Source organism: Oryctolagus cuniculus, chromosome 20 (assembly GCF_964237555.1).
Source record: "Oryctolagus cuniculus chromosome 20, mOryCun1.1, whole genome shotgun sequence".
NCBI lineage: Eukaryota > Metazoa > Chordata > Mammalia > Lagomorpha > Leporidae > Oryctolagus > Oryctolagus cuniculus.
The window spans coordinates 21,310,761-21,322,481 of NC_091451.1; the positions used below are offsets into that span (position 1 = coordinate 21,310,761).

General features: G+C 56.3%; 1 protein-coding gene across 1 annotated transcript; it reads left to right on the forward strand.

Annotated features, from left to right (window-relative positions):
• The first annotated feature begins 6,796 nt into the window (after nucleotides 1-6,796).
• Nucleotides 6,797-10,093, forward strand: FOS (Fos proto-oncogene, AP-1 transcription factor subunit). The gene is made up of 4 exons (XM_002719639.5): nucleotides 6,797-7,134; nucleotides 7,786-8,037; nucleotides 8,450-8,557; nucleotides 8,653-10,093. Exons 1-4 carry the CDS (start codon nucleotides 6,994-6,996, stop codon nucleotides 9,292-9,294), a joined length of 1,143 nt encoding a protein of 380 aa, XP_002719685.1. The 5' UTR covers nucleotides 6,797-6,993; the 3' UTR covers nucleotides 9,295-10,093.
• Nucleotides 10,094-11,721: the final 1,628 nt, after the last annotated feature.

Here is an 11,721-nt window from a genome sequence, read left to right on the forward strand (position 1 = left end):
CCGATCAAACTCCCTGATAATGCACCTGAGAAAGCAGCATAAGATGAAAAAGTGCTGGGGCCCCTGCACCCATGTGGGAGACCCAGAAGAAGCTCCTGGCTCCTGGCTTTCTGTCTGGTCCATTCACAGCTGTTGTGGCCATTTAGGGAGTGAACCAGTGGATGGAAGATCTATCTCTTCTCTCTCTCTCTCTGTAACCCTGCCTTTCAAATAAAAATAAAATAAATCTTAAAAAAGCCTTTTTTTCACATTGTGGCAATTTGGGGAGTCAACAAGTGGATGGAAGCCCCCTACCCCGTAACTCTGCTCTTGAAAAAAAAAATAAAAAGACCCATTATCCAAAAGAGGGAATCCATTCTGCCTTCTCACCCACAAGGACAACAGTAGATAAGCCATCTCTTTAAAATTCACTCATTCCTTCCACAAACATTTATTATGTGCCTGCTAGAGTCAGGAAGATGGGCGCTGAGGATAGATAGAAATCAGGCAGAGAAGGGACCAGCGTTGTGCACAGTGGAATAAGATGGCACTTGTGGCATGGCAACCCATAGGAGCGCCAATGTATGTCCTCAGCTACCCTGGTTCTGACCCAGCTCCCTGCTAATGTGCTTGGGAAGGCAGTGGAAGATAGTCTGAGTGCCTGGGCTCCTGCCGCCCATGTAGGAGACCAGGATGGAGCGCCTGGCTCCTGCCTTTGGCTCTTGTGGCCATTTGGGGAATGAGTCAACAGATGGAAGCGATCTCTCTCTCTCTTCTGTCTCTATCTTTTTTTTTTTTTGACAGGCAGAGTGGACAGTGAGAGAGACAGACAGAAAGGTCTTCCTTTGCCATTGGTTCACCTTCCAATGGCCGCTGCAGCCACGGCCGGCGTACCACGCTGATCGGAAGGCAGGAGCCAGGTGCTTTTCCTGGTCTCCCATGAGGTACAGGGCTCAAGCACTTGGGCCATCCTTCATTGCCTTCCCGGGCCATAGCAGAGAGCTGGCCTGGAAGAGGGGCAATCGGGACAGAATCCGGCACCCTGACCGGGACTAGAACCCGGTGTGCTGGCGCCGCAGGTGGAGGATTAGCCTATTGAGCCGCGGTGCCGGCCCTGCCTCTATCTTTATCTCTCTTTATCTCTTTTTCTCCCTCCTTCCTCTCTCGGTTGTTCTGCCTGTCAAATAAATAAATCTTGAAAAGATAAGTAAGGTCCCTGCTCTTGCATCCCTCATGACCTAGTTAAGGAAGAGACAAAGAAAAAGCACATAAATAAGTAGCATCACAGTGATGTGTGTAATGTGACAGAGTGACCAGTGGGCAAGGAGGGTGGCTGCAACGCTGCACAGGGCAGGGAGTGGGCAGCGCAGGCTTCCTGGCAAAGCTGATACTTGAGCAGTTGTTGATCATGCGGAAGACTCAGTGCATTGATGCAACAGATGGGGGAACAGTCAGTGCAAAGGGCCAGGGGCAGGAACGTTTGAGGAAGCAAGATGGCGAGATGGTGGGGGCAGAGTGAGGAGAAGTGGTTCAAGATGCTTGGAAGGTTAGGCAGGGCCTGGATCCCACATCTTTGGAGACCCCTGGAAAGAGTGTAGGTATTTTCTCAGTGTTGTTCTGCAAATTGGCCTCTCAACAGGTCTGTTGAGGGTTATGACTCAATTCGGAGCCCCATAAGTGGGGGGAGCGGGCCCTGGCAGCACACAATCCTTGCTTGTGCTGGCTGATCACCTCAGTCTGGGGCGGGCTGGAGTCCGAGTGTGGAATTCTTCAACAGAGTCATTTGGGGAATTTCACCAGTGATCTTGAACTCATTAACACTCCCAGGAAAGCATCACTGGAGACACTCAGACCTCAGCCGAGGGTTGCGACTGGACGTTTTCTTGTAGAGCACACAGACGAGGATTAAGACCAGGCATCGTCCTAGGGATGATGTGTCGGTGATCTGTAAGCTCAGAACACAGCGAAACTCCAAATCCCTACACACTGGTCAGGATGCTTCTGATTGGGACAGGGAAACCTTTTTGGCATGACAACGATCAATGGCTCTTGAAACATCTGTCTTACTGAGTGGCTAAAGTGACGTAAACCACACTCAAGATGTCTTAACAGCTTGGCACACAGAGCGCGCCAGCCCATCCCAGCACCTCCGTCCCCTGCCCCCAGCCCTGTGCCCCATGCCGACTGCGAGAATTTCCCACTGGATAGAAGCCCTGCCGTTGAGGTTTCTCACCCAGGGCGTGTTGTTATCCTATAGGCTTAGTGACGTAGATGGGGCTCCTGCGGAATCCCAGCAGCGGAGGCCCCAGAGCCACAGAGGTCAGCTCAGGACATCGGAGGAGCCGACAGCCCGGAGGAGACTCGCTTTTCTGCCCGTGGGGAGTTTTGTAGGGTTCTCTAGCACATTCAGCACGCCTGCCGGCCAGCCGCGTATCCCATACTGCCTGTGGCCGTGAGAGCGACCGCGTGCTGTGTTCCCCGGATCCCCAGCTCCAGATGGAGTGTGTTCCAGGGACCACACAGAGCTTTGTTTAAATGCTCACATTAGCAGAAGGACGGGGATCCCATTGAATCATCATCTCCTGTCAAAAAGCCAAGAACTGCTCAGAATGAAAACAGAGTTCTTCCCCAAGAGGCTAAATCCCCGGCACTAATTGGTCGCTGTGTGTATGTGTGGGCGCAGGGGGTGCTCACCCCGTGCCTGCGCTATTCTAAATAGGGGCACCCTGTCTGCTCACAGTCTGAGCCAGGGTGAGTGACCTTGCCCTTCAGGACCCCTCACTGGGCTCACGTGTGTGTGGCACCCCCAGGAAGAGCAGAGCCCTTCTCCTGCTTGTGGGGCCCAGACATTTACAATGAACAAGTTCAAGGGTGGTGCCGACTGGGTCTTTGGTGCACACACAATGTGGCATTTATGTATGGGTACTGGCTGTCCTCATGGGACTCAAAAACGGGGCTAAGTGTGATCTTTCGTCATGAGCCACTGGGAGCTACCCATAGGCGGCATCAACTGGAAACAGCTCAAACATCTTGCTATTTTCTCTTCCCCAATTTTCGCCTATTCATACCCAAGAATAAAAGAGTCAGTCTATCAGCCTTCCTAAAAGAATATCATCTGTCTGCTTACTAAGTACCCACAAATAACAATCATTTATGCCCACCTTGCCCGGACGAAAGCATTCCTTCCTTCCTTCATCCATTCATCTATTCAGCATTTATTGAACACCGACTGTGTGCCAGGCACAGCGCTAGGCACCAACTGAATGCCAGTACATGAAAAGCACAAAAGCCCCACGTTGCCACACGAGTCTCAGAGGCGACTTCCCTAAGTCCCTGAAGGAGTGATTTTGATGTGCGCATCTTCCTGACTTCTGGTCCCGTGCTCTGACCACAACGCCTCACCACCAGACCACACTTCCCCAAATAAATAACTACTTCTGCATGCTAGGGACAGGCCGTGTGCGGCAGCATTTACGTAGGCGGCACACACGGCAACCTTTCACTGAATGTGGCAATCACACCCGGCTAGACAACGTGCACTGACTTCAGAAGTTCTCCAACAGTCTGAAGTGGCTCAAGTCTCCTCATTCAGGTTCTAGAGAGGGGTGCACACCAGGAGAAGGTTGTATGTGATTGGAGGAGGGGACTGCTGAGGACCAAATGGGTTTGTTTCCAGTCCGGGTTAAAATCAAACGTGGAATCCATGCTCGCCACATGTGACTCCCCAGGGAGGAGGAACTCAGCACACAGCTCATCACACTGCAAGTTTGCTGTTATGTGCTCAGACATGTCCAGGACACGGGATCCCTGCCCTGCTGGAAAGGTGTACTGGGCTCACAGGGGGGTGCGCACCTGTCTTCCAGTCACCCTGACCCTGACCTCTGCAAACGGCCAAGGCGATTTCACACGTTGGTTCTGCTTTGCTTTTCTTGCATGAGCTCCACTTTTAAAAATGTGATGTTGCGGTCCTAAAACGGATGCGGGAATCTGTTTGCACACGCTCAGGTTCAGATGCTGGGCGGGCAGGAGAGGAGCCCTGGGATTGTATCATCCTACACAAAGGCCTGGGGTTGAGCACTTGCTTCTTCAGATGCTGTTTGCAAGGGTCATCATTTCAATACCCAGAGGCCAGAGGACCCGGGCCCCAACCCTGCAGTGCAGCCCCTTCCTCTGAACGTCTTCTGGGGTATCCTGCTCTTATCTCCGTCCAGTCACTGCGTGCTGTGGTGGAACCCTCTGTTGACTTGTCACTCTCCCCCATGCACTGACTGAGATGGGACCAGGTGCACCCTGCTCATCACAGTAAGCACCAGCCTCTAGCCCAGGTGTGGGGCCACAGAGGGTTCTCAGCAGGTCTCGGCTCAATGAATAAAAGACAGAATGAATGCATGACCTGGTCTTCTGAAAGTATGGATTTTGTAAGTCTCCAGCTCCGGGAAGGGGTTAAGCAATCTGGAGTAGGGAGGATCTTCTACAGAAAAGATCTCTTTCCTCCTTTATTGGCAAAGCAGGGATGTGATCTATGGGATAAATCCTGGGTATAAAATCTTGACACATCTTTTAGGTGTTGGCCTGAGCTGCTTCAGACTCGAAGGGGAAGTAAATCAAACAACTGGAGGTTTGCTTTTAAGTGACTCTCAGATCCAGTGGAGAATGGCCCGGGAATTCAAAGCTTGACCTACTTTGTCCGAAAGCTAATAATAAAAGGAGAGATGGATTTGCCGTCATAATTTCTCTCTCTCTCTCTCTCTCTCTCTCTCTCTCTCTCTCTCTGCCTGTCTCAATCAAGGGCAGTGAAACGGCCTTAAAGATGATGGGATCAAAACTGGAGGCCGCAGACCGGCTCCGGGACGCACAGCAGCTCCAAGAAGTCTGTGTTTGTGTCTTGCGTGTTTTGCCTTTTCCTCCCCCTTCCCCTTTTGAGTGAGGATGGGAAGAAAAAAAGGCGCCCAAATTCCCACCAACACACACCAATGACATACAACGATGAAATTCTGTTTTCACCTCTGCCTGTGACAGCGAAGGCAAAAATAGCAAGTGGCCCAGTTCCACGAGTCCCCGCCTCCCCGCCCTCCCCGCTCGCGCCGGGCTCGGATCTCGAAGAACCGAGGGCAACGCACGGCCCCGCGCGAGCCGCGCTCCGCCCGGGACGGCGGATGATGTCAGGCGGCGGCGGGCCGCGGCCGCAGCCTGCCCGGGGAGGCCGCGGCCCCTGGGGAGCGCGGAGGGCGGGCGGCCGCGCGGCGTCGCCTGGAGACGGCCCCGGCGGCGCACTGTTGCTGTAAACAGCCGCTTCCCTGTTACTATCTATAGCCGGATCGCCCGGCTCCCGGGCGCGGCGGCGGGAGGCAGGTCCGTGGTTCCGCTCCCCGCACGCCACCCACGACCCGCCCGCTGTCCTGACCCTGCCTCGCCCCTCCCCGGGAGCGGGTCCTCGGCTGGCCGCGACCCCTAGGCCCCCAGAGTGGGTCAGAGGACTCAGGGGTCCTGCAGAGGGACCTGCGCCGTTGCACTCCAGGGGTGTCCGGCGCGCCGGGGCCCAGCTGGGACAGTGTGACCCCGGCGGTCCTTTGCAGCCCAGCGGGAGGCTGGGGGCGTTGGGGGGGCGTGGCGCGTTCTGCAGCACCTGCTCGGCCCCCAAGACCTCCAGGTTTCCAGGGCCCGGGCCTCGAGGCCTCCCGCCTGGATACTGCTGGGCACCATTCTTCCATTCCCCTTGCTGCCCGCCTCCCATCCGAGCTGGAAAATCACCCGCTGCGGGCTCCTTGGGAGCCCAGTTTCCTGGCGGAACCGACCCGGCCCCCACCGCACCCCCAGCTCTGACTTGCGTTCCCTGGCGGCTCAGTCCACCTTGGGGCCCCGCACAGGCCACCCACCCCCAGGACGCCGCTCGGAACGCGGCTGACGACCCCTTGGCATCCTGGCGCGGGGGTCTGTATGACGTATATGGACGGGCGTCCCAGGGATTGGACAGTAACACTAACACCCCCACGTTCGGCCCAGAAGAAAAAAACAAGTGCGCTGCCTTCCTCCAAACACGAAAACGAATCAGTAAAAATCAAAGTACCCCCGCCTCGCAAATCAAGCCGGGCTACCGTATTTCATTTTAGACCCATCACGTTCTGCTTCCAAACGTAGTAATGATCCTGGGACCCTGGGGGCTCGGGGGCTCAGGGGCTCGGGTCTGGGGCCACATTTTGCACCCAGCTAGGGCGAGGGTCGGGAATGGGGGCTGCGTGCGTTCCTCTGCGAGCCGCGCTTGCGCCCTCGGGGCCGTGTACCTGTTCCTCCAGTACTTGAGCCTCAGAACCAACCCTAGTCCCTGCACCGGGGTGAGAGGCCGGCCTCCGTCCCATCCCCCACGACCCCAGGAACAAGGGTCCGCAGCGTGCCCAGTGGGAATGTTCGCTCGCCTTCTCCGCCTCTCCCGCCTCCCCTCCCCCGCCCCGGCGCGGCCCCCGCTTCCCCCCCGCGCTGCACCCTCAATGTTGGCTGCAGCCCGCGAGCAGTTCCCGTCAATCCCTCCCCCCTCTACACAGGATGTCCATATTAGGACATCTGCGTCAGCAGGTTTCCACGGCCGTCCCGTGTCGCCGTGGGGGGAGCCACCCCCGAAGACCCTCTTCTCGGGGGTCTGAGACCCCTCCGGGACCCTCATCTCGCCACGCCCGCAGAGTAAGGACTCACAGGCATACCGGGGCGGGGGCTGCGCGCGGCTGGGGGTGGCCGGGTCGCAGCGGCGCCACCCCAGCCGGCGCGCCACCCCTCCAGCGCCACATGGTTGCGCCCGGTGACGCCGTTGGGCTCATTCACAAAATGCTGTTATAAAAGCGGTGGCTGCGGCGCCTCGTACTCCAAGCGCCTCTGCAGCGAGCAGCCAAGAACCTGAGACAGAGCCGGCGGCCGCTGCATAGCGAGCGAGCAGTGACCGCGCTCCGACCCAGCTCTGCCCCAGCCAGCGCTCCGCCGGCCTCGGTGCCCAGGCCCCTCGCCCAGCTTGCCCTCCCTGCGACCATGATGTTCTCGGGCTTCAACGCCGACTACGAGGCAGCGTCTTCCCGCTGCAGCAGCGCCTCGCCAGCCGGGGACAGCCTCTCCTACTACCACTCCCCAGCCGACTCCTTCTCCAGCATGGGCTCCCCGGTCAATGCGCAGGTGAGGGCGCACTGGCGCCTCCGTGGGGCCCGGGACCCGGGGGGTCGCCAGGGTGGGAGGCTGCCGCGGCCGGAGCAGCCCCAGTCTGGGAGCGCGGGGCTTGTTGTGAGCGCACGCTCGCCAGTCGTCATAGTAAGCCATGCCTGCCCCTCTGCCCGGCGGGTCCGCGCCGGGCAGCCCCCTGCCCGCCCTCTGCGACCGGGGCGGACGTGAGCCCAGGGAGAGACTCGCCAGGTGGAGGTCCGGCTCCTTTGGGGCAGGCGGCAGAGGGCGGCCCGGAGCCGGGAGGAGGGGCGCGGGAGGAGGGTGCGTAAGGCAGTTTCATTGATAAAAAGCGAGTTCATTCTGGAGACTCCGGAGCGGCGCCTGCGTCAGCGCGGACGTCAGGGATATTTATAACAAACCCCCTTTCCAGCGAGTGATGCTGCTGGAGAAATAACGGGAACACGGCCGCGGGCTGGAGACAGGAGGCGCCGCGTTGCGGAGACCTTGCGGGCAGAGGGCAGAGCTTCCAGCCGGGATGGGAACTAACAGACCCCGCAGGCGCCGTTCCCCGGCTGCTGCATGCGGCAGGCGCTGGGAACCCGGCGCGCCCCACCTGTGAACGCAACCCGCGCGCTCACGGCGGCTTCTCCTTCTGTTTTCTTCCAGGACTTCTGTTCGGATCTGGCCGTCTCCACTGCCAACTTCATCCCCACCGTGACTGCCATCTCGACCAGCCCGGACCTGCAGTGGCTGGTGCAGCCCACCCTGGTCTCTTCCGTGGCTCCGTCGCAGACCAGAGCCCCCCACCCTTACGGAGTCCCCGCCCCCTCGGCTGGGGCTTACCCCCGGGCTGGAAACGTGAAGACCCTGACCGGAGGCAGAGCTCAGAGCATCGGCCGAAGGGGCAAGGTGGAGCAGGTGAGGGGCGCCTCTGCACCTTGGGGGGTGGGGGAGGCGGGTCACGGGGACAGCAGCGGAGATTGGGGGAACCCAGCAGCGAGGATGAAGCCAGAGTGGGAATTGTCTGTGCATCCCATCCCGAGCCAGGAAGCCTGGCTCCAGGCCAGACTCCGATAGTCCCGCCCCCAAGAAGTCCGTCTGTAGTTTTCTTCCCTGATAGTTTCCTGTCGCTGGCGCCCTCAGCCTGGGCTCATCTTTGTTCTTGGGCTGAGGATCTGATTTTAAATGCAAGTCACACCCCGCCTGCGACTGCAGGTTAGAAATACTCGTCAGAGGAGGTGCCAGGGAGCTGGGAGGCGGCAGGAGCCAGCTTCCCCGAAGTGGTGGCTGTCACTGTTACTGAAGCGCTCTCTGCTTGGTGTCGTTGTAGTTGTCACCCGAGGAAGAGGAGAAGAGGCGAATCCGAAGGGAAAGGAATAAGATGGCTGCAGCCAAGTGCCGAAACCGGAGGCGGGAGCTCACCGATACCCTGCAGGCGGTAAGTAGACCCCAGGGGTCACACCTTTCGAAGTTCGAGGCTGGGCCCTGGAGTGTGACCGAGTCTCATGCTGTCTCCATCCTTCCCCAACACAGGAGACAGATCAGCTAGAAGACGAGAAGTCTGCGCTGCAGACGGAGATCGCCAACCTGCTCAAGGAGAAGGAGAAGCTGGAGTTCATCCTGGCAGCCCACCGGCCCGCCTGCAAGATCCCCGATGACCTGGGCTTCCCCGAGGAGATGTCCGTGGGATCCCTGGATCTGAGCGGGGGCCTGCCCGAGGCTGCCACCCCGGAGTCCGAGGAGCCTTTCAGTCTGCCCCTCCTCAACGACCCGGAGCCTAAGCCCGCAGTGGAGCCCGGCAAGAACCTGAGCGGCATGGAGCTGAAGGCCGAGCCCTTCGATGACTTCCTGTTCCCAGCGTCATCCAGGCCCAGCGGCTCGGAGACGGCACGCTCTGTGCCGGACGTGGACCTGTCCGGTTCCTTCTATGCCGCAGACTGGGAGCCCCTGCACAGTGGCGCCCTGGGGATGGGGCCGATGGCTGCGGAGCTGGAGCCCCTGTGCACCCCGGTGGTCACCTGTACCCCAAGCTGCACCACTTACACGTCTTCCTTCGTCTTCACCTACCCCGAGGCTGACTCCTTCCCCAGCTGCGCCGCGGCCCACCGCAAGGGCAGCAGCAGCAACGAGCCCTCCTCTGACTCGCTCAGCTCCCCGACACTGCTCGCCCTGTGAGCCGGCCGGGCTGGGGAGGCAGCCGGCGCGGCGCCCTGCCTCTGTCCGGAGTTGGTGCATTACAGAAAGAACCACGTCTTCCCTCGAGGGTTCCGGTAGACTAGGGAGGACGCGATCTGTGCGTGAAACACACCAGGCTGTGGGCCGCAAGGACTGGAACGCACCCGCGTGTGGACCCGAGTCCTTACCTCTTCCGGAGATGTAGCAAAACGCATGGAGTGTGTGTTGTTCCCAGTGGCACTTCTGAGAGCTGGTAGTTAGTAGCATGTTGAGCCAGGCCTGGGTCTGTGTCTCTTTTCTCTTTCTCCTTAGTCTTCTCATCGCATTAACTAATCTATTGGGTTCATTATTGGAATTAACCTGGTGCTGGATATTTTCAAATTGTATCTAGTGCAGCTGATTTTAACAATAACTACTGTGTTCCTGGCAATAGTGTGTTCTGATTAGAAATGACCAATATTCAACTAAGAAAAGATAATGACTTTATTTTCTAGTAGATAGAAATAAATAGCTATATCCATGTACTGTAGTTTTTCTTCGACATCGATGTTCATTGTAACGTTACTGATCATGCATTGTTGAGGTGGTCTGAATGTTTTGACATTAACAGTTTTCCATGAAAACGTTTTATTGTGTTTTTAATTTATTTATTAAGATGGATTCTCAGATATTTATATTTTTATTTTATTTTTTTCTACCTTGAGGTCTTTTGACATGTGGAAAGTGAATCTGAATGAAAAATTTAAGCATTGTTTGCTTATTGTTCCAAGACACTGTCAATAAAAGCATTTAAGTTGAATGCGACCACTTCTGCTCCTTCCTTGGGGCCCTTTCCTGCGATTCTGAAAGGCATGCCTGGGGGACCAGCTGGTCCAGAGGGTAGCACCTGGAGGGGCACACGCCCCTCTGGCTGATCCCGTATCAGAGAGAAGGAAGCTCCAGAGCCAATTTGGAATATTTTGCAAATGCATCTTCGTGTTGGGCTGGGAAGCCTCTCCACCTGCTGATTCTGAGGGTGGGAACCTGCTGGGTGAGGCTGCTGTCTCCCTGCTTCTGGGCATGTCTGGGCGCCCAAGATGAAGCTTGGCATAGCTACTGTCATGTCTTATTTCCACAAAATCACGTGAAGTTACTCTCACCTAAAAGGCAAGGCACACTGAAGAAGAGTCCAGAAAGAATGAGTTTCTCAATATTCCACCGTTGGGATGAGAATCTGAGCTGACCTCCATGCTAGCCATCGGCTGAACCGCCTGTTACTATTTGGTTCAAAAGAAGTTTGCACTCGGTTGAGGACGCCTCCCCAGTCCTTAACTCTGACCTATACACATTGAGTTGGACTATTTTATTCCCCAAAGGAAGAGAGGGCTCTGTCCCTTAGTCCTTAGTGACAGATGTACAATAGACCCTGAAGTTTCTTTAGCACCATGTGCCTGTCATTCAGTTTAAACTGGGGGAAGAAAACACTGACTCTGAGAATTCAAAAGGGATCTCAAACAGCGCACATAATGCTTGATGGCTGGGAAAATAAAGTTACATAATAGCTCAATAAGGAGAAGTCAACAGGACTCTGAATGAGCTTTGACTTTGCAACTTTATCATCATAAAGAAGAACATGACCTTTGTCTGGGACAGCTCTGCTGATGGGGCACTTACATGCACACACGTACAAACCACAGAGAAAGAAGACTGTGCCCTTCAACCTTGGTTCCCGCGGCTTCCGCACAAGCTGGGTGGAGGTGGAAGGGAGCTCCAAGGCCAGGTTTTCAATGCGTTGGTGATAATGAAAATCACTGGGTGGTTACGGGGTGTCAGCCTCAGTCAAGGTCAAAGTTTTAATTGAAAGTGAGAGTTCCATGAAGCTTGATCTCATCTGTGATCTTGGGGCTCCTTCCATGCTCACTGACATGTGAAAGCAACTACCAGCTCGTGAGAATGGACCTCTGTCACGCACCACTCAGAGAGTTCTTGCCCGTCTTGCAATAGCAGTAGGAGCCTTGGGCTCCTCGTTTGCTGCTCAAAGGGCAAATATTCTATGCCCTTTACATACAATCTAAACTAAATACAGAATTTAACATGGCTAGCAGGGTGATATGTAGCATGCCAGGCACCTGGCTGGCTCTCTCTCCCTCTCTCTTTCTATTTATTATTTGAAAATCAGAGTTACAGAGAGAGAGATTTTTTATCAACTGGTTTGCTCCCCCGATGACCGCAATGGCTAGGGCTGGGCCAGGCCAAAGTCAGGAATGAGGAGCTTCATCTGACACTCCCATGTGGGTGCAGGGGCCCAAGCATTTGCACCATCTTCTGTTGCTTTCCCAGGCCCGTTAGCAGGGAGCTGGATTGGAAGTGGATCAGCTGGAACTCGAACCAGCATCCACATGGGATGGTGAGGCTGCAGGTGGCAGCTTAACCCACTACACCACAGCA